Below are 25,986 nucleotides of genomic sequence, written 5' to 3'. Positions count from 1 at the left end.
TGTTTCTGTTCAGAAAACCTGAAGGGGCTATAGTTATAGAAGGGAAGTCAGCAAGAGCCAAAAGAACTTATCTATCATACTTGGAATCACAGTTTTTAAAATCTGGATTCTCTATTCTGCTCCCTTTTAAATAGAGTTCACAACACAGATTTTCTAAGAATCTCAGAACACAGTCAAGACTTCAATTAGTCCCCATAAAACTCTGCTACAAAAGAAACAAAGAGTCTATATATATCCTAATCTCAATTTATTCATCTATTCTAATATGCTTGGGGTAGGGTGTGAAGACTTGCACCTACCAAACCCTTCAAGGAGAAGGAAAATGGATCACCGTGTTCAGTACCTATAATTTTGGAATACTGAAATATTCTCACGTAATAAACTATAGATAACATAAATAAGCATTAAATCAGCAATAGACATAGAGGCTCTTTTGACATAAAAGTAAAAGTAAGGATTAGGGACTTCCCTGGTGGCGCAGTGGTTAGGAATCCGCCTGCCAATGCAGGGGACATGGGTTCGAGCCCTGGTCTGAGAAGATCCCACATGCCGCGGAGCAACTAAGCCCATGCGCCACAACTACTGAGCCTGCGCTCTAGAGCCCGTGAGCCACAACTACTGAAGCCCATACGCCTAGAGCCTGTGCTCCTCAACAAAGACAAGCCACCCCAATGAGAAGCCCGCGCACCCCAACGAAGAGTAGCCCCCACTCGCTGCAATTAGGGAAAGCCCGTGCGCAGCAACAAAGACCCAACGCAGCCAAAGATAAATAAATTAATTTTTTAAAAAAAGTAAGGATTAAATGATCAGTTACACAGGAAGCAATAATACCAATCTGTGTGTGTGTGTGTGTGTCAAAGCAATGGACTAGGTAAGCTATCCTAAAACTCAAACTCAGGGATTGCAAATTCTTGCACACTATTTATAGGTAACTAAAATGTGGAATGAAAATCACAGCAATAAAACAGCTAATATAAGAATTGCTCTGAGGGCTTCCCTGGTGGCGCAGTGGTTAAGAATTCTCCTGCCAATGCAGGGGACACGGGTTTGAGCCCTGGTCCAGGAAGATCCCACATGCCGCGGAGCAGCTAAGCCCATGCACCACAACTACTGATCCTGTGCTCTAGAGCCCATGGGCCACAACTACTGAGCCCACGTGCCACAATTACTGAAGCCCACGTGCCTAGAGCCCGTGTTCCACAACAAGAGAAGCCACCACAATGAGAAGCCGGCGCACCACAACGAAGAGTAGCTCCCGCTCGCCGCAACTAGAGAAAGCCCGTGTGCAGCCACGCGGCCAAAAAAAAAAAAAAAATTGCTCTGAATATATAAAAATGTTTCACATTTTAAGACTTTGAAAAGCTTTCTCTTCAAGCTCAGAAAAGAGACTGTTTTATATTTACTTAAAATGGAGTTCCTTTGCCAAGTCTGATTTAGCAAAAAGTTGATACTTATCAATATGAATATAATTTTTCATACTGAAATATAGGTTTAAGGAAATGGGATAATATTTGCATTATAGTTTATAAGTCCCTATAGTTCCATCTGGTACTTATTTATCTAAATTTTACTCAGCTTGCATAATATTTTTGCTTACAGTCATATCCTTTAAGATCAGAAATGCCCAAATCTGGAAATTCAGAGGTACTATTCGTTAACATTCTTTCAGTGTGATTCATAGACTTTTTGCAAACTCTGCTTTGATTTAAAATAAAACTAAGGTAATAAGATGTTTTGTATAAAAATATATGACTTAAGCAATAACAATAAAAGGAACTTGGCTTTGGGGGTTTACACGCCAAAGCAAACCACGCTCCTCATGAAACAGACTGTGCAAAGTTCATTTGAAGGAGAACAGCAAGATAAAACACTTAATCAAATGTAAAATAGTTTTCTACTCTGCTTACTTTAAAAAATATCTAGTGCTTTAAGTTGCCACAGTCCTACAGTTAAATGGTCAGAAGCTGTAACAGCTAAACAATGGTATGCAGCATGGTGAAGTGTTAAATCAGGTCACTTCAGAACCTGACACATGGTTATAGCTAAAGGACAGATATTCTTCACGTCAATTTCTAGATGGAAGAACTTCGCCACATAATGTCCAAATGGGAGAGTCCTTCTATCTTGATGCTTCTTGCTAATGCACCTGCCCTAGAGAACTTCTGTTTAATAAGAATGAATTAAACTGGTAATAAATCAGGTGGTGAAAAAATTACAGGTGTGCAACTTGGAGATAAATGACAAGATTCTGAATGTGACATTCCCAGGCCTTTTTAATACTACGAATATCTAAATTTTACAATCTATCCAGGGAATCCACTGACCTCATTTACAATAGGATGGTACCAAGAATATAAAGATAAAACAATTGCCCTAGTCTAACTATATTCCTCTTGCAAAGAGATAAGCTCATCTCCGGACCCAGAAGAATACCAGTATAGCAACTAGGACTTTTATTTATGAACTTTCCTTTCCAAAAGTGATAACAATTAATAGCTTCCCTAAAACAAAACAACAGAACAATAATTATGCCTTATTCTCTAGTTTAAAAAACTCAGGACTTTGAAGTTTTAAGAAATTTGTGAGACAGGAATGCAAAGGGGGTGGGAGGAGAATTAATTTTCTTATACTATCATTTTGAAAAAGAGATTTATAAATGTAAATGTTGCTCCTTGATTAAAAAACAAAGTGTAATAATAATAATATCCTTGCAGAGTGGCTGCCTGCCTTTGTCAAAATATTTCCTGAGGTGGGGCACTCACTATCCCCAGGCAGTTCATGCCATCTTTGGTCAGCTGATGTTTAGGAAGTTCTTCCTTAAAATAATGTGAAACCTGTTTTTCGTTGGGCACCTTGGGAGCACCTGAATTGTTCTCATCCTTCATCCACAAGAAGATAACCTTACATGCTTGCAGAAAGTCATTGCTGTCCTTCCTGGTCTTCCCTTTTCCAGTCTGTTCAATTCTTCTTGAGATAACGTGGTTCCAACAATGTTCTTGTCAACCACATAATTATGCCCAGAAATGAACAGAATACTCTAGCTATAGCTAAAACCGGTCAGAGAAGCACTCCAGACAGATCTAACAGCATGTGCAAAAGCTTTGCATCAGGTGGGAACAAGACTCATTAAAGGAACTGAAAAAGGCTGGCATGGCTGGAATTCAGAGTGAGTACAATGAGGCTGGTTAGAGTCATATTTTTAAGTGTGCAAGGCTCTATATGGGGTACCAAAGATACAAAATAAACAGGTCTGTTCTCAAGGAGCTTAGGGTCTGGTGGGTGAGATGGATAACTCCCTTTTCCAGGTGAAGGTTGACGACACAGAGTGGTAGTGCTAGAAAAGGGTCCCAAACAGTGTGGCTTTTGAGTCAGACTGCCTAATTAAACTCCAACTGGACCAACTGCGAGTATTGTATCCTTGGAGAAGTTACCTGGTTTACCTGTGTCTCGGTTTCCTCACCTATAAAATGGGGATAATGCTACTACTTCTCCTATAGGATTGCTGTGAAGGTTAAATGAGATGATGTTTATTAATTATGTATTAAGAACAGAACCTGAATCACTTTTTAAGTTTGATGCTGAAAAAAAAATGGCTAATTATCTAGAAACAGAGTCATGTTTCTCAATGTACAGGAAACATACTAAAGACACACAGATGAAGGGAGCAAAGGATCTACTTTAAGACGAATGTTTAACAATAATTAATAATAACTGAACTCAGTGTAGACAGGCACTGGGAAAAGTCCTTAATATTCTTTATCTTAATTAATCTCCATGCCAACCTGAAGAGGTAGATTTGGTCATCACCACTGTTTTACAAAGGAAGAAGCAGATTTAACTGAGAAGGGTTAAGTCTCTTGTCCAAGGTCCCACCACAGTTAAAGATCTGGGATTCTGATACTGCAGAATCAGCATCATTACTCTGCCATGCTGCCTGTTAGGTTTAATAGAAACACTGTCTATAGTCTGGGACCTTTGACAATGGTACTCAGAGAAAGCAAGATGCAGAGTGAGGGTTCTGGAGTAACTTTCCTCATTCTTTCTTCACTTCATTTGCTCAATCCCAAGAACAGTTCAAGTCTGCCAATACACTTAAATAAAATATTTAAGTTTTTCTTTCTCTTCTCTAGAATTCCCAAGGCTGATAATAAAATAACCCCAATAAATGACACTGGAGAGCTATATTTTAGTTCTTCTGAGGACAATGCAAATAAAACTTCTAGTCAGTAAGCAAACATTTCTGAGAAGGGGGCATTGAGGGATTCCAGGACAGGTGTAAGAAATATGATGCAAGCATCATAAGAGGTAAGAGTCCATGGTCTTCCATTTGGCAGAATATGTCAAGTCTTCTGAGCCACAGGATTTCATGCAAATTACCACTCCAAGACCAAAAAGGGGGCGGGAGGGAGACGGGATGAAAAGATGGCTAGATAGATGGATGGAAGGAAATTTTAAAAATATTAATTAATATACGATCTCTTTTATGTAATGTGCCTTATCTGGTTTCCTGGATGTGTGCCTCCCTCAAATTCAATTGTTGAAATCCTAGTGCCCCTCCTCAAAGGAGGCAGGGTCTTTGAGAGGTGATAAGGTCATGAGGGCAAAGCCCTTATGAATGGGATGAGTTCCCTTATAAAAGAGGCCCCGCAGAGCTCCCTTGCTCCTTTCACCATGGAAGGATATAAGAAACCTGCAACCCAGAAGAGGGCCTTTATCTGACCATGCTGGCACCCTGATCTTGGACTTCCAGCTTCCAGAACTGTGAGAAATAAATTTCTGTTGTTTGTAAGCCACTCAGTCTGTGGTATTTTGTTACAGCAGCCTGAACAGACTAAGACACCTGCTTACAAGAAACACATAAAAACTAGCCTGTATTAATTAAATCTAGAAAGTTCATACTACAGATTTACTTTATTCCACTTTCCAGAGAAATTCCCTGTTTTAACAGTCCCTGCTAGGATTTTTCATTGGTTGATCCCCTATATAGACCACAAACATTAAAGGCAGTAGAATCAACTTAAATGAGTGTGTGAGCTCTTTAAGGGCAGGGTTATTTCATTCAATTTTGTATCCTCAGCACTAAGCAAAGGGCAGCCTTTGAGCAAATGCATGCTTCCTACCAGAGGAGCCACACTCACCAAAAGCAGACCTGGGGACACATCATATGGTTAAAACAACAGAAGAAAAGGTTGTCATTGAGGATTGGGTCCAGGTGTGCTCCTCAACCTTCCCAAGGGGGTCACCCTCAGCATTACCTTGGTATTTTAAGAGGTCTATTTAGATGACTGGGTGCAAATACAATGAGATGCTAAGTGAGATCTCCCTCTTGGATCCAGAGAAACTATTTATAGCAGATAGAACTGATGTGGTGTCAAGACCAAGTCCCAGAGGCTTAATTCCTCTAAAGATGGCAAAAAAATATCTGTTGGACACACAACAAAGAGGGCACAGAAACCCTAACTGGGCGCGGGGAGGTGGGGTGGGGTTTGGGGCCAATGCTTAAGAAGGGTCACCAGCCCTTAGAATGTGCTCTTTCCCAGCACCAGAGCTGAAATAAGGGTGCATATCAGGATGCAAATAAACAAATGCAAAGGTGCTTCCGTCAGTGGATCTCAACATTGTCCACGATTTCCTTTAATATGCTCTCGTCTTTGCTAACTTCCTGCTGGCTGGATGCACTCCCAGGACCTGATTGGATAAAGTAACCTGGAGTGTCAATTAGGCTATGTGTCCCATATCAGAATTTGGAGCCGGGCGGCGGGGGAAAGGAAAAAAGAAAGACCCTCATTGTGGTAAACAATGGTTTTATTTGTTAAAGCACCTTCCACCCACCTTCTGTTCGGCCTCACCAAAATATCATGCCTATATGTTACTTGTGAGTCTAACTTACAGCTTTTGATGAGGTACCTGAGGTTAGGAAATGAAAGCTGTGTCTCATTTCTCATTTTTAAGTGGTGCTTATCCTTCCAAGGACAATGGGATTTGCAGTCTCAAAAGGCAGAACCATATATTATGAACCTCAAGACGCTCTTAAAGAATTTTTTTTGGCTGCCTCATGGTAGCAAGAGAAGCAGAGCACAGTATTTCTCAAACAGCCTCTCATCCAGGATGCAGAAGGTGATGTCAAGCAGTGGAAGCCCTCAAGCTGGTGGCCAGCAGCACAAATGTACACAGTATTAAAGACCCAAGAGCAGACAAGCACATCTAACCAACCCACACAAAGCAAAAATCAAATCGATAACAATGTAAGAAAAAAAAAAAAATCAGTCAACAAACTCATTCAGCTAGGCCAGACATGCTGATTAAAGTCTTCCAATTCCCTCTGGGAAATCTAGTGCTGTCTTATTTTAACCAGTTATTAAGAGACTTATATTTACAACAAATAAATCAGAGGGTGACTTTTTCTTTATGAAAGAATTCACTGAAGAATTTCCTTAAAGCGTAATTTCTCTGGTTCATTTCAAATAGAACTTTATACAAATTCAATTTATTTACTATTCAAGAACATCTCTTTGGGAAAACGAGGCAACAGGCTATGGGAGGCAGACATCTCTAATGTTCAAGGTCAACCAGCAGTCTCTGAAAACTATCCCGATGGCCCTTGTAGAGCAATGATATATATGTATATACATAAAAGTTTCTACTGTTTACAAAGTCTCTGATCCTCACCACAACCAAGTGAGTTGGGATTATTGGGCTTACTTAGTATGTGTGGAAACTGAGGCTTGGAGAAGGCACATGTCATGTGCAGTTGCTTACCATGTACTAGGCACCAGGCTAAGGTCATCTCTTTGATCCTCTTGGGAACTCTACAAGGTATTACAGTCCCCTTTAATAGATCAGGAAATAGACTGAGAGGTTAAGGAACCTGCCCCAGCTGGGAAGGGTAGGGAGGAAGAATGGCTGAGCGCTAGAGAGGGATGGTCAGCCATCAGCTCCCAGATCAGCTGAGGAGAGATCATGGAGGCTGGAGAAGCAAGGGAAGATGTGGGGCGGGGGGTGGAGGAGGTACAGAATCTTGATGGGCGGATAGGTGGCGCAGGAAGAGAGCAGTTTGAGGGGAGGTGAGAGAGTCTAAGAGGCCGGAATGCATGTGGGTCTGGGTAACACTGGTCTGGTCCTCTACTGGTGGCGTGTTACCTCCTGGTACAGTAGGAGCTTGCTGGATGGCTGAAGCGATTCTATGAACTGTTCAAAGGCCAGATCACATATAATTAGAGGGCATTATTAAAAACACAATTTGAAAATATAACCTAGACCAAATCACTTGAAGGGAAGCTTCTCAGGAAGAGTTTGCTCCTTTCCTCAATGACAAAAGCTGAACAGAGAGGATTCCAAGCCAGACAACAAAAAAAAGTAGAAAAGTTCTGGGGGCTTAAGGAGACAAAAATCCCATGAAAGGGCTGGGAGCTAAAACTGGCCGCTGAGCTGGCTAACTCCAGGTGTTCCCAATTCCACCCAAGCTGATGAAAACTTCACAGTGCACACGGGAAGCTACACACAGCAGTTCCTGCCTGCACAGGCCAAGCGAGAGTAATTCAGGAAATAAATTATCCTGAACCCTGGAGAAAAGTTTTAACAATACTTTAATTGAGCTGAAGGAAATAAAATCCTTTAATAAATAAACACCAGCCTCTGAGCACATTCAGGTTCAGGTGGCTCACTAGTAGGGTCAAACTAAACATAGGATTCTCTAGATCACTCCGGATAGCAGGAGAGAGAAGGAGCATGACCAGGAAACATGTAGAAGGCATTAAGACCCTGGTTTCTGCAGCCTATGCTGTTCTTGAGTTGCCTAGTGCCTTAGGGGACTAATATTCATTACAGAAAAATAGAACAGGATTCCCTGCCCCCTCCAGCAGTACTAACACAGAAACATTATATTCCTGTCAAAAATGGAAAGAATTATTTTACTGATACTATACTTGTTTTAACTGTAAATCTGGCATATACAATTTACTTCTTACCAAATAAAATGAGCAAAAGAAATACCAAAATGTTCATTTAAAAGCATATTCATTAGTAAGAGTGGTTGTCTCTAGGGGGAAGCCCTGGTTGATATAGGGGGTGGGGTTGAAGGGCAAGGCTAGGGCAAAAGGATAGGAGGGAGATTTACCGTTCACTTTATAACCTCTGTGTCAGTTTAACTTTGAATAATGTGCATGTATTACTTATTCAAGTAATACATGCACATTGATTAATCACATTTTTGTAAATCAAAACCCAGGAAGTTTTACATTTTAATGGCACTGTTGATCAGTGACAATCAAAATACTGAATAATCAAAGATCCATCATCCAAGTAAAAATTAACATTCTAGACCAATTAAAAAAAAATTACGAGTACACGTGAACATGGTCAAAATAAAGCCAAGCCTAAATTTTGGGAGTGGAGTAACTGATGTACACTTTTATGTAGCAGTCCACTAAATAATAATGATGATAATGATCATAATAACAATAGTTCATATACTTACGTACTATGAAAAAGCCAAGTCTTCCACAGAAGTGACCCAAGGCCATAATAAGGCTCAGCATCTAACTCTGTGCCAGTGGATATAGTTCACTTCTAGAAACTTACCAAGGGTGTGTCTTTTCCTCCCACAATGCTGAGACCAAGCCCTGAACGCCCCTTGGATATTTCTATAATCATTTCCTGGCCAGGAACAATGGGACACGTGGCAGGGTCCACTGACACAGGAGCATGGAAACCACCTGGAGAAGGATTGAACACAAGAATGACTGGCAAGTAGGAGATGCAGCTCAGCTTGCACACTCCACTGCTCGGGGAGTGCAGCGTTTACATGTGTTTATCATTTCACTCTTTTCCTCCGAAGCACCATGAAGCGAAAAGCTGGGTCACTACTGCCCATTCACCCAGGGATGAAACATGACGTTCCTATGACACTTTTGAGATTAAAACAATAGCTACCACCAACCCACACGATCAACCATTCTAGTTGTACTTGAAATTTTTTAAATCTTAAAATATACCATGAAAACCGGTATGGAAAAATTTAAGTTGATTAAATGATTAAGTACATATAGGTATATGTTATAATGAGAATAAAGACTTGTATAAATTCTGAGCTACAGTTATAAAATACTAATTAAGAAATAGTGCTTAAGTACTTTCAATTAGAGCATATCATATGAATTAAAATGTATAAAGGATCTAATCAATAAAGTATGACACAACTGAAAATAACCATCACCTAAAAATGATCCCCAAATATATACATAGTAAAAAAAAAAAAGTATTATAAACACAACACTGTAGAATTAATTGCTGGGTCCATAACTGAAAAGGCTTGTGAAAAGAGTTATTGCTGTTTTACTTTTAAAAATCATTGTTTTAGACTGGGTTTTTCTAAAAACTGGGGGAAAAAAAATATTAACACATATGCATCTTTAGTCAAACCTAGCCCATTGTAAAATCCAAACATTCAAAATGTTAGTTTCAAGAGACTCTTATACAAATAATAGTTTCTAGAGAACGTCATCTTTTTTGATAACTAGTCTTGATCATCATGAGTACTGATTCTTACACCGTGATAGAATTTGGTAAAGGTCTGATAATAAAGGGCCCCATCTGCTGGTCAGCTGCAGCTAATGCACAGGGGCCAAGCTGAGATCCACAGACCTCTGTACAAGTTGAGGCCAGTACACTATGGCCTAAGGACCAAGAATGAAGGTTGAAAAACAAAAATCCAAGGAAAAACAACATTTCAACACATGTGAAAATTATATGAAATTTAAATTTTAATGTCTATAAATAAAGTTTTACTGGAACACAGCCCTGCTAATTCATTTACATCTAGTCTACGGCTGCTAACAGCAGAGTTGAGTAGCTGCAACAGAGAGACCACGTGGCCCGCAAGCCTTATATTTACTCCTTGACTCCTTACAGAAGAAGTTTGCCGACACTTGGTAGAAAACAAAAGAACACAGGCCCTAGGTAAGCCTGTGAGGGCTCTGCTCTGACTCAGCGATAATCATTGTCTTCGGGACCGAAGGGCACAAGTTTCGGGGTGGTACAGAAGTGGATGTGAGTTCCCAAGAAGGAAATTAATAGTGGGTGCAGCTGAGGCTCATTCGTCATCAGAAAAATGCACGTAATCATTATCCAGGAGGCTGTCTGAGGAATTAAAGGAACAACGTGCCTGAGGTGCTCAGCCCAGACACTGGCACTGGGTGGTTTTCACATAGGTGCCGCTGCTGACCACATGGAATTTATTAATCGAATGGCCTCTCGTGTAACAATGACACAACCTCGGCAACAATTTTAAAAGACCGTATCAGAAGGCTAGTAAATCGTAAACCTAATTTGACTCTAGATCTTTTGGCAACATACGTATTTCATGCTACGTTGTTCACTGATTTCCAATAAAAACAATGTATGACAGTGTCATAGTTTCATGGATGCTTTAAATAGTTTATACTCCTTATGTAAATCACTAGCTTAGTCTCTCGAGTGAGGAGAGAAAACATAGTAAGAGATACTGGAGGAGGCATTTCTTTCCCTCCTCTGCTTCTGCCTCACCCTATAGCCAGTCCTGAGTCAGTCTTGGTATTTATTTCTCTCATAGAATCCAGCCCAAAGCCTGACTCCTACCAAGCCCCCAATCAATGTTTGGTAAGTGGATGGATGAATGAATACAATTTCCACAGATTAAACTGTGGGATGATTAATTTCTGCTATAGAGGTAAAGATATGGGATATATATGATCAAAACTCAATTGGTTGGGCTTCCCTGGTGGCGCAGTGGTTAAGAATCCGCCTGCCAATGCAGGGGACACGGGTTCGAGCCCTGGTCCGGGAAGATCCCACATGCCGCAGAGCAACTAAGCTCGTGCGCCACAGCTACTGAGCCTGTGCTCTAGAGCCCGTGAGCCACAACTACTGAGCCCAAGTGCCACAACTACTGAAGCCCATGCGCCTAGAACCCGTGCTCCACAGCAAGAGAAGCCACCGCAATGAGAAGCCCGCGCACCGCAATGAAGAGTAGCCCCTGCTCGCCGCAACTAGAGAAAGCCCGCACACAGCAATGAAGACCCAACAGCCAAAAATAAATAAATAAAATAAATAAATTTATAAAAAAAAAAAAACTCAATTGGTCTACATTGGAGTCATCAAACTTTTTTGGTAACAGGCCACATGGTAAATATCGGGAGCTTTACAGGCCATACAGGCTCTGGTGCCACTACTCAACTCTACCCTTATGGTGTGAAAGCAGCTATAGACAACACCTGAACAAATGAATGTTCCAATAAAATTTTATTTATGGACACTGAAATCTGAATTTCATATAATTTTCATGAAACATTCTTTTGATTTTTTTCAACCTTTTAAAAATGTGAAAACCATTTTTAGCTTGCAGACCATATAAAAACAGATGGTGGGCCAACTGTGGCCCAGGGGTCATAGTTTGCTGACCACATCCATCAAGTCTTTCAGCAAAAAATTTAGTGCTTTAGAATAATACCTGCCTCATAAATTTTTTATGAGTTAATATTCATGAAAAAAATATGTAAAACGCAAATACCATAAAGGTGTCAGGTCTGCTGAATTCATGCTGGGTTACGCTTTACCATTGGTGAGCATGTGTTTTAAATAGTCCTTTTAAAACTGACCTACACTGCATAAAAGCAAAATGGAAATACTCATTATTCATTTTGAAGGTCTATTTTCAACCATTAGTCAGCATAATTCAATCCAGGAATTCAAAGAGAGAAAGTGATTATCAATTTCTTTAAGCACTGAAAATCAAGTCTTTAAATAGCTTACATAAGGCTACAATTTGGTTCAATGTGATTTTTCAGAGACACTACTCGTGAACTAAACACAATATGTTGGAGAGATTAGAGAATAATCTGGAAGCCTCAGATTCAAGTAGCATTTACTGAGGGCCTTTTTTGTTCTACTACTTTTATATTCAATAAGTACTAGGCAATCCCACTAGTGGAGATGAGAAAAATGATTTTGGAAGTAAAGTGACCTGCCCAAGTCCCAAAGCTCAGGAAGCAGAACAGGGATGCCAGCCAGGCTTCCTGACTCTTGGTCCAGTGCTCTCTTCAGGACATCACAATCCCTTCCTTTTCTAAGGTTTGATGGGTGGATTCAATTCTGCTCAGAGAAAGACTCATACCATAGCCTGTGAAGTCTGCATCTGTTGAATGGTATGAAGTTGGTGCTAAAGGAATCTCTTGTGAACTGAAGGAGACTTTTGTTGAATATTTTTGCTGTTTCATTCGGCTGTCAGCCTACAAAAGAAAGGAAAATTAGATGAACGTCAGAGAGGAGAAAGGTAACAAGAGGAGAAGACTTTAAAATTGGTGTATTGTCACCAAAACAATGGTGCACTCCAATAACGTCTCTTGAAAGTTCGGAGTTGGAGAGGTGGCATGGGGAAGTTAGGATGATTTCTGTCCCATTCCCCATGCTTCCCTATTTAACTTTATATCTAAAATGCTTTGGTGAAGGATGGATCAAGGAAGGGAAGAAGGATAGAAGCTATCTTTGTGGTTTGTGCATGAAGCTGAGGCCAGGAAGCATTTTTACATGATGAAATCAGTGTGAAGTCTGTATATCTGTGCTGTGCTTAGTGAAAAACAATCTGTGCTGCAGATGTTCTGAGCACATGACACTGCCCAACTTTTCTGGACATATTAACATAGTCAAAGATGCATGAGGTAGGTTAATTGAACATTAGGGTTAGGAAGAGACAACAAACCCAGGTACATCATTACACTTCAATTCACCAAAAAGAATGCTTATTCACCTTTGATTCCCAGTGCCTGGAACATAGTAGGGCCTCAATAAATGTTTGATGAATGAATGAATGAATGAATGCAGAGAGAAAAATTGAAGACATGGAAACTCAGAGTAGGAAATAAATCTGTAATTCAATGAAGGTACAGAGACATTTGCTGTGCAAGCTTTGGAGAATTAACTTGTAATTCTGAATTTTTGTTGATAATATCTCTAATGAATATTAGTATTAGAAAACTAAGAAAAACCAAAAGGACTCCATGCTTGCTTAACAGGCAGTTAAGAAATATAGGTAGTGACCTGGCCTGCCTTCTGGATCTGTAGTTAGCCAGGAAACCCATCTCCAGGTGGAAGATTCTGGTGGAGGCAATAAAGCACCAGGCTGTCCCTGGAGTCCAGAAGTAGGATCAAGGTAACTGCTCCAGAACAATAACACCCCAAGATTCCATCAGTGGAAGTCTACGCCTCAATACAAGGCATTGTGCAGTATGTAACAAGAAAAGCAATACCACTCATTGTATATCTGTATTGTGCTTTCCAGTTTTCAAAAACACTTCTATACCCATGAATTCATTTAATCATGAGAATAACCTTGACAATCAGACAATATTACTCTGTTTTACAGATAAAGAAACCAAGACACAAATGTCAAGTGACATCTGAAATCATACAGCTAATTAGAGAAAGAAGTAGGACTAAAAGTCGGCATTTGAAGAATGTTGCAAGTTTGAAGTGTTTATCAAACAGTTGCTAGGTTATGATTCTACTGATGTTCATTTTTTTTTTCTCTGCAGTTTTTCTATCACCATCATTTAATAATGACTGTACACTTATTTAAAAAGACTTTTTTGAATATATATTTTCAGTGATTTTAAAAAGAAGAAAGTGAAAAAATGACAAACTAGGGGTTACTACGAGAAAACTGAACAATGGAACCACCTAAATATCCAGTTACTCTAAAGACCACACTTCCCAGCCTCCTTGAAGCCAGACATGACCACAGACTAGTCTATGATCAATGGAATGTAAACAAACATGAACTGTACAATTTTCAGGTCATTTTCTTAAGGAGAACAATCCTGCCTTCCCCTTCTTTAGATGAAATGTGGATGCAATGGTAATAACTGGAGCAGCAGTCTTAGACCAAAAAAACGGATGCTATAGTTTGAGGATGGCAGAGTAATCAAATAATGGTACAGTAATCAGATAAGAGGCGCTTGGGTCCGTGACACCATGGAGACACCATGTCATCCCCAAACTGATCACAGCCACACCGTTATGTAAAAGAGAAACTTCTTGCAGCAACTGAACATAATCTTAACTCGCACAGTACTTATGTCACCTTTCCTTTGTATAATCTCGAGAAAGAAAATTGATAATAAAACTAAATGCCAGCTACAGAGTTCTTTTATGAAAAATGGTGTGAATTTTAAAACAGAAGAGCACAAGAGACAGTCATCCCTACATCATGACTTTTATTAACAGCAGGGAATGTTTGTTGCTCATCTTTATTTCCCAGTTCATGCAGCATCCATTTCATTGTGCGTACTAGGTAGGTTTCTAACAGACATGGGTTGAAAAAATAAGGAAGTAGTCCACAGAAACCAAGTGAAACAAACATATGTTCAGAGGCAGACCACTTGTTGGTAGACGTGGTGATGGGTGAACACAGCTACCACGACTCATCCACTGACATAAAACCAAACTACCAAGTATGAAAGATTAGAAAACTTGGATGTGTAGACTGTAACCTTTAAAAATTATATAAAAAAAATTTATTAAATTGGGTCATTTGTAGAGACGTGGATGGATCTAGAGACTGTCATACAGAGTGAAGTAAGTCAGAAAGAGAAAAACAAATATCATATATTAACGCATATATGTGGAACCTAGAAAAATGGTACAGATGAACCGGTTTGCAGGGCAGGAATTGAGACACAGATGTAGAGAACAAACGTAGGGACACCAAGGGGGGAAAGCGGCAGGGGGGTGGGGGTGGTGGTGGGATGAATTGGGCGATTGGGATTGACATGTATACACTGATGTGTATAAAATGGATAACTAATAAGAACCTGCTGTATAAAAATAAATAAATAAATAAATAATAAAATAGATATAACTAATAAGAACCTGCTGTATAAAAAAGTAAATAAAATAAAATACAAAAATTCAAAAAAAATTTTTTTAAAAAAAGAAGACAGGGGCTTCCCTGGTGGTGCAGTGGTTGAGGGTCTGCCTGCCGGTGCAGGGGACACGGGTTCGAACCCTGGTCTGGGAAGATCCCACATGCCGCGGAGCAACTAGGCCCGTGAGCCACAACTACTGAGCCTGCGCGTCTGGAGCCTGTGCTCCGCAACAAGAGAGGCCGCGATAGTGAGAGGCCCGCGCACCGCGATGAAGAGTGGCCCCTGCTTGCTGCAGCTAGAGAAAGCCCTGGCACAGAAACGAAGACCCAACACAGCCAAAAAAAAAGAGAAATCAATCAATCAATAAAAAAAAATTAAAAAGGGGTATATTTATTAAAAAAAAAAAAAGGAGAAGACAGATTGGATTTGCTGTTGAATGTTACTGTATTCGAACATCAGAGTTGGAGTGGACTTTATAAATCATCCAGCCTAACTAAACCAGGGGTTCTCAACCCTGTCTTTATAACAGAAACTGCTAAGGAGCCTTTTAAATTTATGAATGCTGGAACCCCCATTCTAGACCAAAGAAATTGGCACTAGGGGTGTGGAGCTCAGTCAAGTGTTTTTTTTTGGGGGGGGGTGTTTGTTTTTTAAGTTGAAACTTATTTTTTAGTTAAATCATGGATTCTTAACACAAGATAAATGGGTTTCTAAGAGATTTATAGAGGGAATTCTAGGAACTATAAAACCTCTGCGGTTGTATCAAAGTTATACTTACCAGTGTTTTTCTGGGGAAAGAGTCTACACTTCATCGGATCTTCATGATAAGAAAAAAAAATCACTACTCAAAAGAAGACAGACTGAGTTTTCTATCACTAATTAGCTGTGTGATCACAGGCAAGCCACTCAACCTCCTAAATGTCCTCATCTGTAAATTGGTGTTGGTACCTCTATACCTTGCAAGGTTGTTGTAGAGACTGAAGATAAAAGTACATAAATAAACCTATCACTATTCCAGGAATAACTTAGAAGTTCAATTAATAATAGCTACTAATGTTTTTATGTCCTTTGAGAACATATTAATAAATGATCAGCCAGCTTCTGACTGAAAACCTTCAGGGATGAAAAATTCCATTTCCACAAAGAATCTCATTCCTTTTGTCACAGCTCAGACGGTTGGGAAGTTGTTTATGCTGAGCTGGCACAGTTTCACTGCAGATGTTGCCCAATGATCTCTGGGTCATTTCTCTTCTGCAGCTATAGAAAAGGGTAATAATCACTTTCTGAAAGGAGAATGACTTAGATATTTAAGTTCTCACTTTTCAGCAGGGAAATGAAAGGCCAGAGGATGTGTAGATTCACGCCAGTTCTAAAATTCTACGGTTATAAAATTTTAGAGATGTTTGATATATGTCTTGAGATAAGTGGCAGTATGTAAAGTACTAGCACATTAATACTATTTGCAAATATATTACATAAAGTAAAAAAAAAAAAAAATCTGGTTCTAAATTTTAAAAAATTGCTTACAACTTTCAGTTGAAGTGAATTTTTTTCAGTTGAAGCTTATTTTTAAGGTTCTTTCTACACCTACTTGTTTTTATTTAGGTTTTTAGCATATAATTTTGGATACTTTACAAAGGCATTTTCTTTGGCAACGTTTGAAATAACATATATTTCCTGTAAGCTCTAGTAATCTATAGTTCCTTAAACACAAAAACAGTTAATATAGTAATAATGTAAATTTTAGCAACACAAAAAAATGTTCAATAGCAAAAAAAAGGACAAAAATTTGACAGATAGAAACTTATAGTTTTTTAAGAAGAAAAACTATATAAATACAAGGAACACTTGTTATTGCATTTATAATTCTACACAACTACAAACTCTCCTTCTTAAAATTTTTATTCATGACATTATGTAAGACATGGGGCTCTCAGAATTTAGGTGCAAGTGTGTTTTCAGAGATGCCTCACTTTTAAACACCTGCTTAGGGTGTTGGTACAGGAAGACATACAAAGGATATTTCCACACATCCTGCACAGGATCGGTGATACAGTTGTGGGTTGACTTCAGGTTGAAAGACACACCTTAACTTCCCGCCAAGTAATAAAGGATCAGATTTCATTGCAACCATCTCCTTTTCTTCTGGAACCCATTTATAACACACACCATCCGAGTAGAGCAAACATAAAGGGTCAGTTACGTACACTGTCAGTTGGACATTCCAGTGCCTTCTGCTGACCTGCCACCACATCTTGACCAACCACTTGGGAGATGTCTTCCTAAAATGTAAAAGATACGGCCAGTTATCGGTATTACAACTGTAGGCTCAACTGTACTCTCCAAATTCAGCAGTCAAGCACCATTTAATGGGGCTTGAAGCTACTACATAAACGACCAACACACCAGGCAGAAGAGTTCTACTCATCCACCTGGACTAACTCTCAGAAATGAACACAGGCTTGTCATTTCCAAATGCTTTGTTGGCCCTTTCAGATCTGTCAGGCTTTAAGCCTATCAGATACCTTTTGATGGTCATTTCAGCCAGAGATTTTTCTTCTTGAACCCTTTCAGGGTTCAAGTCCTGTTATTAGAATTTCTTTCCCCTTAAAATATCCAATTAGAGGCAAAAATGTACACTCACTAAAGACACTGGGAGATAAAAGTTAGTTCTGAACTCCATGGAGAAGTGCAGACTTCAGACTTAGGAGAGATGCAAACTATCAAAACACATGTGAAACTGATGCATAGTTAAAGGACAGTTAGTTGAAACAAATGATGACAGTGATAAATTGACCAGATGCTTGTCTGCCTCCCACCATATCTCATCCTTTTTTACAGGCAATTTACAGGGGAAATTATTATATGATGGTTTACTCTAAGGCATGAACTCATGCATTTTTGCTTGGACAAGGCAGGGAACACAGAGAGAGACTGATCTAGATAGGAGAAAGGATGGGTTTACTTGGCCATTGGTAAATGTCTGAGAGACACCCAGGCAGAGGGTCTAGTACACAGTTGGCAGATAGGTAATCTATCTCAAGGTGAGAGGAAAGGTGTGACTTGTATAGTAGAGTGTTAGCAGTTTGTGACCCTAGCTCCTCAACTTAAAAGCTCTGAAATCCTGAGCAGGTTATCTGACCTCTCCAAGCCTGAGTTTCTTCATATATAAAACGGGAAAAAAATAAGAGTAGTTTATACAATAGGGATGTTGAAAGGATTAAATGGAGCAATACATGAAAAGCACTAAGCATGGTACCTGGCAAACAGCAAGTATTTAATAAAGATGCTAATGATGATAGTAAATGAAATCAACCTATGATAAACCCATGTTCCTAACTCTGCTATAGGGTTGGTGAAAACAATTACCTGGACAGGACACTTTCTCCTTTGGGGAACACTGGTGTACTATTTGACATCACCACTCCCACCCCCACCCTGGTTTCTTTTCTGGGCATATTGATACACTCTTTTTTTTTAAATTAATTAATTAATTAATTTTTTATTTTTGGCTGCGTTGGGTCTGTTGCTGAGCGCGGGCTCTTCTGTAGTTGCACCGAGCAGGGGCTACTCTTCGTTGCGGTGCCCGGGCGTCTCATTGGGTGGCTTCTCTTGTTGCAGAGCATGGACTCTAGGCACGCGGGCTTCAGTAGTTGTGGCACTCGGGCTCAGTAGTTGTGGCGCACAGGCTTAGTTGCTCCGTGGCATGTGGGACCTTCCCGGACCAGGGCTCGAACTCATGTCCCCTGCATTGGCAGGCAGATTCTTAACCACTGTGCCACCAGGGAAGCCCTGATATACTCTTTCTTCAAAAGGCTCCCATCAGAGTTGCAACAATACAATAGATAATGATCAGATTATGCCCAGCCATTCATTATTACTAGATTAGGTTATAAGTTCATTTTTGTCTCCTCAATTCCCTATTAGTTTCTAACCTGAGAGATTTAACCCCACCACGTAATATCCTGAGACTACAGCCTAGGACTCCTGGATGACTGTGAGTACCCCTAGCTGCTTACTTGTAACATTTTTTAGGACCAGAACTATCTCTCATTTAGATACTCTCTTATTTCCCCCATATGGAAGAAAGATCCTAGAACTCCTCTCCCTCATTCCTAGCTTTTTGTTTTTTTTTAACTTTGCTCCTAAACAGATTATGTGACATAAAAAGAATTTTAGGGACTTCCCTGGTGGCCCAGGAGTTAAGAATCCACCTGCCAATGCAGGGGACACGGGTTCGAGCCCTAGTCCGGGAAGATCCCACATGCCGTGGAGCAACTAAGTCCACGTGCCACAACTACTGAGCCTGTGCTCTAGAGCCCACGAACCACAACTACTGAGCCTGCGTGCCACAATTACTGAAGCCCATGTGCCTAGAGCCTGTGGTCCGCAACAAGAGAAGCCACTGCAATGAGAAGCCTGTGCACCACAACGAAGACCCAACACAGCCAAAAAATAAATAAAATAATTTTTTTTTTTTTTAAAAAAAGAATTTTAAAATTACCTCTTCCCTTAATTCTTCCCTGAGCCCCTGGGTGGTGCCCCTTCACAGCATGACCAATTTATTTTATCACTATTTTTTGTAACATTATATATATTTAAAAATCTTATGTGTTTGTCTCTCATATACTAATATCATTGATTTTGTCTTATTTGTTTCTTAAACATATGGCAGAATAGAATATAAGCTTGATAAAGGGCTAGTGCTAAATGAATCAAAGTTCGGAAACTTAAAGCTTAAATGCACCTGGGTGGATTTCAGAGCCAGCCATGAAAGGAAGGGCACACAGTGAAGGTGACCCTGTGGCCTCTTTTTTAAAGGATCACAGCTGAAAACAGAGAAGAAAGACATGGGAAAGTCAGTAAATGGTGCTCATGGGAATTTTCAGAATAAGAACTCTAAACTACCTTATAAACGGAAACCACTGGTGTTGTTCCCTCCAGTGTGGATCAAATGGCCTTAGGAAGAGCAAAAAGTGCCTCTATTTGAAAATGATACTGCAGAGGTCTGCAATTCTACCTTTGTTTAAACCCAGACTAACCAGCAATGTGACAAAGGAGCTGACTTCCCCAGCTAAACACTTTAAAACCCAATTTGCATATGACATAGGGTACTACTAATCGTAGAACTTGTCCTCATTTGCACTTGTAAATAAAAAGAAAGGGCACTGGAATAGCAGCGAGAAAAACCCGGGTTCAGATTGGTTCCACTACTTATTAGCAGCAGTAATGCTTAGAAACCTTCATTTCTCCCAACAGTGAGAATGCTGTAACCGCTACCTGAATGAAGTGTTGCCATCAAAGTTGAGTTCAACATGTGCTTGCTGAGCACCTGCTCTGTGCTGTGAGAAAAGACTAATGGAGCCTTGCACTTATGACATGTACATATCTGGTGAGACAGAAACTAGAGAAATAATTATGGAAATATTGAATTACAACTGAAAGATATATGTGTGAAGGTATGTGGCAGATAGCAGGTGCCCAAGAGGTATTAATTTCCTTCTCTTTCTCTTATCTTGTCCTCAAAAATGTGGAAGGATGAAATCAGAGCTCTGAAAAGCATCTGGCCTACCACAATGTCCCATCTCTTATACTGATTACCCTTACCCCTCTGGTCCAAGGGATGGAACCATTACATGATGGTGATAAAACAATCGCTAGAACTTACGGAGCACGGTTGCCAGTTACCAAGCCAGGTAGGTTAATATTTTTTTTTTCATTTTTATTTTTTTAATTTTCTGGGGATTTTTAAAAAATCTATTTATTTTTATTTATTTTTGGCTGCGATCTTCATCGCTGCACGCGGGCTTTCTCTAATTGCAGCGAGTGGGGTCTACTTTTCATTGCGGTGCGTGGGCTTCTCATTGCGGTGGCTTCTCTTGTTGCGGAGCATGGGCTCTAGACGTGTGGGCTTCAGTAGTTGTGGCACACGGGCTTAGCTGCTCCGCGGCACGTGGGGTCTTCCAAGATCAGGGCTCGAACCCGTGTCCCCTGCATTGGCAGGTGGATTCCAAACCACTGCACCACCAGGGAAGCCCAGGTTACATATTTTAGATGTCGATGTACACAACAGATCTATGTGTTAGGTACTTCTATCATCCTCATTTTAGAGTTGAAGTAACGGAGGTACAGAGAATCCATAGTATATGCCAGGGGGCTTCTCTGGTGGTGCAGTGGTTAAGAATCCGCCTGCCAATGCAGGGGACACGGGTTCGAGCCCTGGTCCGGGAAGATCCCACATGCCGCGGAGCAACTAAGCCCGTGCACCACAACTACTGAGCCTGAACTCTAGAGCCCGTGAGCCACAACTACTGAGCCCGCGTGCCACAACTACTGAGCCCGCGTGCCACAACTACTGAAGCCCATGTGCCTAGAGCCCACGCTCCCAACAAGAGAAGCCACCACAATGAGAAGCCTGTGCACCGCAACAAAGAGTAGCCCCCACTCGCCGCAACTAGAGAAAGCCCGCGCGCAGCAACGAAGACCCAACACAGCCAAAAGTAAAAATAAATAAAATTAAAATAAAATTTAAAAACAAAACAAAACAAAGTATATGCCAGGCCAGAACTTAACAAAGACACATCTTGCTCCAAAGTCCCTGCCCTTAACCGAGGGGTAAACCACAGTGACAGGGAAAGGCTCACTTCCTCCCAATAATTCATACAAGATTCCCAGGAGTTGGCCTCAACATACTGATTCCATTTTTAGATTCAACAAGTCGGAACAAGGCATGCCTGCTTATTTCGAGCCTGGGCAGGAAAAACAAAATTCATGGCACTTGCCACTGCAGTGACCTTGGGTGAGTCACTTTCCTTCGTGTTTACAATTAAATTTAGAACTTACTAATCTCCCAACTATTGTTCCAAGGGAGCTCTTAATGCCTTCAAAGATGAGGTTCTGGGACATTTTAAGGTGTAAACTTTGCACAGGGGACCTCTAAATAAGAAGACTGAGGAAGGAGTGTGGAAAGATCTTCTCATTTCATAAAACATACTGATATGACACATTCTGTGTGCATTATGTTACAATCCTCAGCGCAGCACTATGAGCCCCTGAAAGAAAATGCTTGGTGGGCCAGGCAAATTACTCTGATCAAGAGAAGGAGCTTCAGAGGGGTGGACATAAAAGGCGACACTGGGAATGTTCTTTATAATAGATAATAATGGGATTGATATCCAGCTTACAATCACCAAAGCTGGTTGACTTCTGTCCCAAAGCTGGGTACTCAACATGTCTGTCTGTCTGGCCACGGTAACTGGTCCAAGTGTGGACACCCGAACCGCACAAGAACATCCTATAGATTTTCCAAAGTGGACCCAAGGGCAGAGAGCCAGCCCCTTTCTGGCAGAGAGGCTTAGGAGCCATGGACAGCCATGCTCGCACCATGCTGAGGAAGCCAGTTTGAAGTAGAAGAGAGTCAGACAAATGCGCAGAGTCACCTCTGCCAGCACCAGGTCTCTGGTTCCAACTGTCCCTTCCTGCAGTTATGTAAAAAGAACCTGTAGCCTATCAGTGAATTTCCCCTTCTGTCTATAAGGTCAAGTTGAGGTTTTATCACTTGCAACCAAGAGACTTCTGATTAAAATGAGGTGGAGCCCAGAAACGACCAGAATAACAAACTCACTGGAGTGAGTCTGTAAATAGAGATGAAGTGAACTGAGTACAAGACAACAAACTAAAGAAAGTTGCTCATCCTAAAAGGACAACTTTTGCCTAGATCAGTCCCACCCTAATTCTTACCCACTCATCTACCCACCTGGATCAGGTGAAATCACATAAGCAAAAGCTCCCACAGCATCTTAACTTTCCCTTCAATAGTACTCGTCAACACTAAGTCATTTATTTAAAGTCAGATACAGATCCAGGCTGTGACACTTATTAGTTGAGTGTCTCTGTGCCTCAGTTTCCTAATCCATAAAATGACGATAATAATAGGCTTGATCTCATATAAAATATGAATTAATACACTTAGAATGATGCCTTTTGGAGCACATAGTAAATGCAGTGACAGAGTTAGCTGCCATTATTCTCAGCAGTTCTGAAAGCTTTCTGAAGGGAAGACTTATGTGTCATGCTCACTGTGATATGCCCTGTGGCTTGCACAGTGCTGGGGATATAACAGCTCTTCAATATACTCACTTATTTTCTGCTTTCTTTGAAAGATAAGATAATCAACATAGGTTTTAGGTTATATGATCTTAAAATTATGTCAGCAAATAAGCCCTCCCCAGAGAAGTGAAAACTTTACAGACTCAAAGAACATCATAACATTTCTGAGAAGCTCTGGGATTCAGATGATGGGGCACCAAACACAGGTAAGAAAGTATGAGTTCAGGGCTCTGAGCTGTCACAACTAAGAGCTTCTCTGGGCCCATCATGCTTGCTGAATAATTATAAGATTACTTTCTCAATTTAGAAATATCTGGTAAGCAATAGCTTCCTTGTAGGCAAGATGAAATTCCAAGTTGAATAAAAAGTCACCACAGCAGGCCATTAAATTGGCTGGGAGTGAAAGAAAGCTAGCAGACGTCCAAGATGTGAATTTGTATTAAAAATGTGTACCTATATTTCTGCTGTCTTTGAGTTCATGAGGTTACTTTACTGGCTACCCTCACATCTCTATAGATGCAGAGGGGAAGAGAATGGAAGGAAAAGCCAAAAGCTTTTCTCTCGTGACTTTCGTGAAGGAAGTAGACTTGACTGTAGATCTACTGTCTTTTTTTATGACTGGGAAAGGGAAATTTATCATGTAGGCAAATCTCAAGTGATTTTCAGAAATACAAGACATAAAGTACAATGAGCTGTGAAAAATGGCACATATTTGAATGCAATTGAACTCTGCCATTGGCAATTTGCATACTGTCACAAAAGAGAGGCCAGCGCTGACTCAGACACATTCTTCTGTAGGGAACGCCTACACTCCTGCTATAGATGCTGTTTTCATATTGGATCTGAAACAGAAAATAATATTCACACAGTGGCATCGGCTTCCATAGCTGAACCAGAAATCCTACAGTTCTTGATGGACAGCAAACTGGGGATAAAAATGGATTTTAAGCACACAGTTCAGGACCTTGCTTTAAAAATGAGCAGGATATTACACCTGAGAATTCCAGCCTGGATGTAAGACTTAACAAGAAGCCTATAATCATCAGAAACACATTTTAAACTATTTTTTTCCCCAAACTTGGATGCCAGCACTTTAAAAACACTTAGGAATAATTTTTAATCAAGCACAGCCGTCAAAATTGATAAACTGAACCTGTATCAGAAGTCATGTGGTATATTATTCCTTTAAAATTCTACACTGAACTCATTATCTTCTCCCACAGATCTGTTTTTTTTTTTCTCATTTTTTAAAAAAAATTAGTGACAATATCAGCCTCCCAGTTATCAGGTTTAAAACCACAGCCAGGGACTTCCCTGGTGGCACAGTGGTTAAGAATCCGCCTGCCAATGCAGGGGACATGGGTTTGAGCCCTCTGGGAAGATCCCACATGCCATGGAGCAACTAAGCCCGTGCACCATAACTACCAAGCCCACGTGCTGCAACTACTGAAGCCCGCTCACCTAGAGCCCGTGCTCCACAACAAGAGAAGCCACCGCAATGAGAAGCCCTCGCATGACAACAAAGAATAGCCCCCGCTCGCCGCAACTAGAGAAGAACCGCACGCAACAACGAAGACCCAACACAGCCAAAAATAAATAAATTACTTAATAAATAAATAAATAAATAAAACCACAGCCAGCTTTTATTAATCTCTGTCTTTGCCTGCTTTCATCTAATCATTTGCAAAGTACTCCTGATTCTAGGATCACAACATGAAGCAAAATAGATTTTTCTTAGACTTTGGGATTTCAAAGACCAGAAATTTTTCAAAAGGACTTTGAGGTTATAGAGTTACCTTTTTTTTGGCCAAGGAATTGAGAGCAAGGGAATACTAGGTTGGAGCATATGAATTTGCTAATTTATGAGTCAAGAAATGGTCAAATATCAGTGATTTAAGAGGGGTCAACCTATTAAAGTCCTCTCCCCACAACTATCACCATATATTACCACCGCAATGTCATGTAGGAAAAGCCATTTTAACACTAAAAAGTTAGGTAGGACACAATCTTAAAGGACAGTCTTTTAAATTGAATAAATTTAGCTTTATGAAGAACTCTCCATGTGGTTATTACTTTTCATATTTCCCACTGACCAGTGAGAACTGTCACAGATCCACATGGGTCCAATTAATAACTCTTTAGTATTATCTGGATAAAGAAGAAAGCTTGGACTTTGGTGTCTGACAGTGGTCATGTCCTGGTTTTTCTACTTATGGGTTACAAGCTCTATGACAAATTAGACTTCCTAAACTTCAGCTTCTTCATGGGTTAATACCAAATACCTCTTGGAGAGACAGTCTGGCACGAGTCAGGCATGTAAGGTTATGAGTCAAACATAAGGTTTTGAATCCTTACTGTGGCACTTACTGCCCCTAAGCCTTTGAGCAAGTGCATCAACTTCTGGAATACTCAGGTCCCTCATCTGCCAAATGGAGGGAATAATGTTCCATGATGGGGAGGATGGAGATAATACACTGTGTCCAGTTCCTAACAAATGATAAGTGCTCAATAAATGGTGGATGGTATTATTATTACTATTGTTACTATTACTGTTTTTGTTGGGGTAAATGAGATAATCTTTTAAAGTGCCTACTACAGGGACAGGTACCTAATAAGTAGTCATTAAATAACACTTTCCTGTCTTCCAGAGACACCTAAAACTCAGTAGACAAGAAGGAACAAATCATCCTTCCCCACAAATCTGCTTTTCCTCCTGTTTGTTTTGTTTTGGCCACTCCAAGTGGCTTGCGGGATCTTAGTTCCCTGGACAGGGACTGAACCCAGGTCTGCAGCAGTGAGAGCGCCAAGTCCTAACCACTGGACCACTGGGGAATTCCCTTCCTCCTCATTCTTTTATCAGTGAATGGCATCAACCAACCAGCCAGTCAGCTGCCCATGATGTAATCTGAGAATCCTTGCCTCACCCCCCTTCTTCTTCAACTTTGACATTCAAACAATCATCAAGTCTATCAATTCTAAC

At 40.4% G+C, this 25,986-nt stretch overlaps 1 protein-coding gene across 14 annotated transcripts in view; it reads right to left on the bottom strand.

The window, feature by feature from the left end:
- PATJ (PATJ crumbs cell polarity complex component) overlaps positions 1 to 25,986 on the bottom strand; it is a 349,371-nt gene that overhangs the window by 56,330 nt on the left and 267,055 nt on the right. For 12 of the 14 annotated variants that reach the window (XM_036844784.1, XM_036844830.1, XM_036844805.1 and 9 more), the window contains 3 exons: positions 17,105 to 17,179; positions 12,149 to 12,263; positions 8,581 to 8,714 (listed from right to left, as the gene is read on the bottom strand). In XM_036844784.1, coding sequence (XP_036700679.1) covers positions 8,581 to 8,714; positions 12,149 to 12,263; positions 17,105 to 17,179 — 324 coding nt within the window. The remainder of the gene's footprint in view (positions 1 to 8,580; positions 8,715 to 12,148; positions 12,264 to 17,104; positions 17,180 to 25,986) is intronic. The other 2 variants (XM_036844815.1, XM_036844882.1) reach the window with 1 other exon arrangement.

This window comes from Balaenoptera musculus, chromosome 1 (genome assembly GCF_009873245.2).
Source record: "Balaenoptera musculus isolate JJ_BM4_2016_0621 chromosome 1, mBalMus1.pri.v3, whole genome shotgun sequence".
Classification (NCBI taxonomy): Eukaryota; Metazoa; Chordata; class Mammalia; order Artiodactyla; family Balaenopteridae; genus Balaenoptera; species Balaenoptera musculus.
This window is presented reverse-complemented; position numbering and strand designations above follow the sequence as displayed.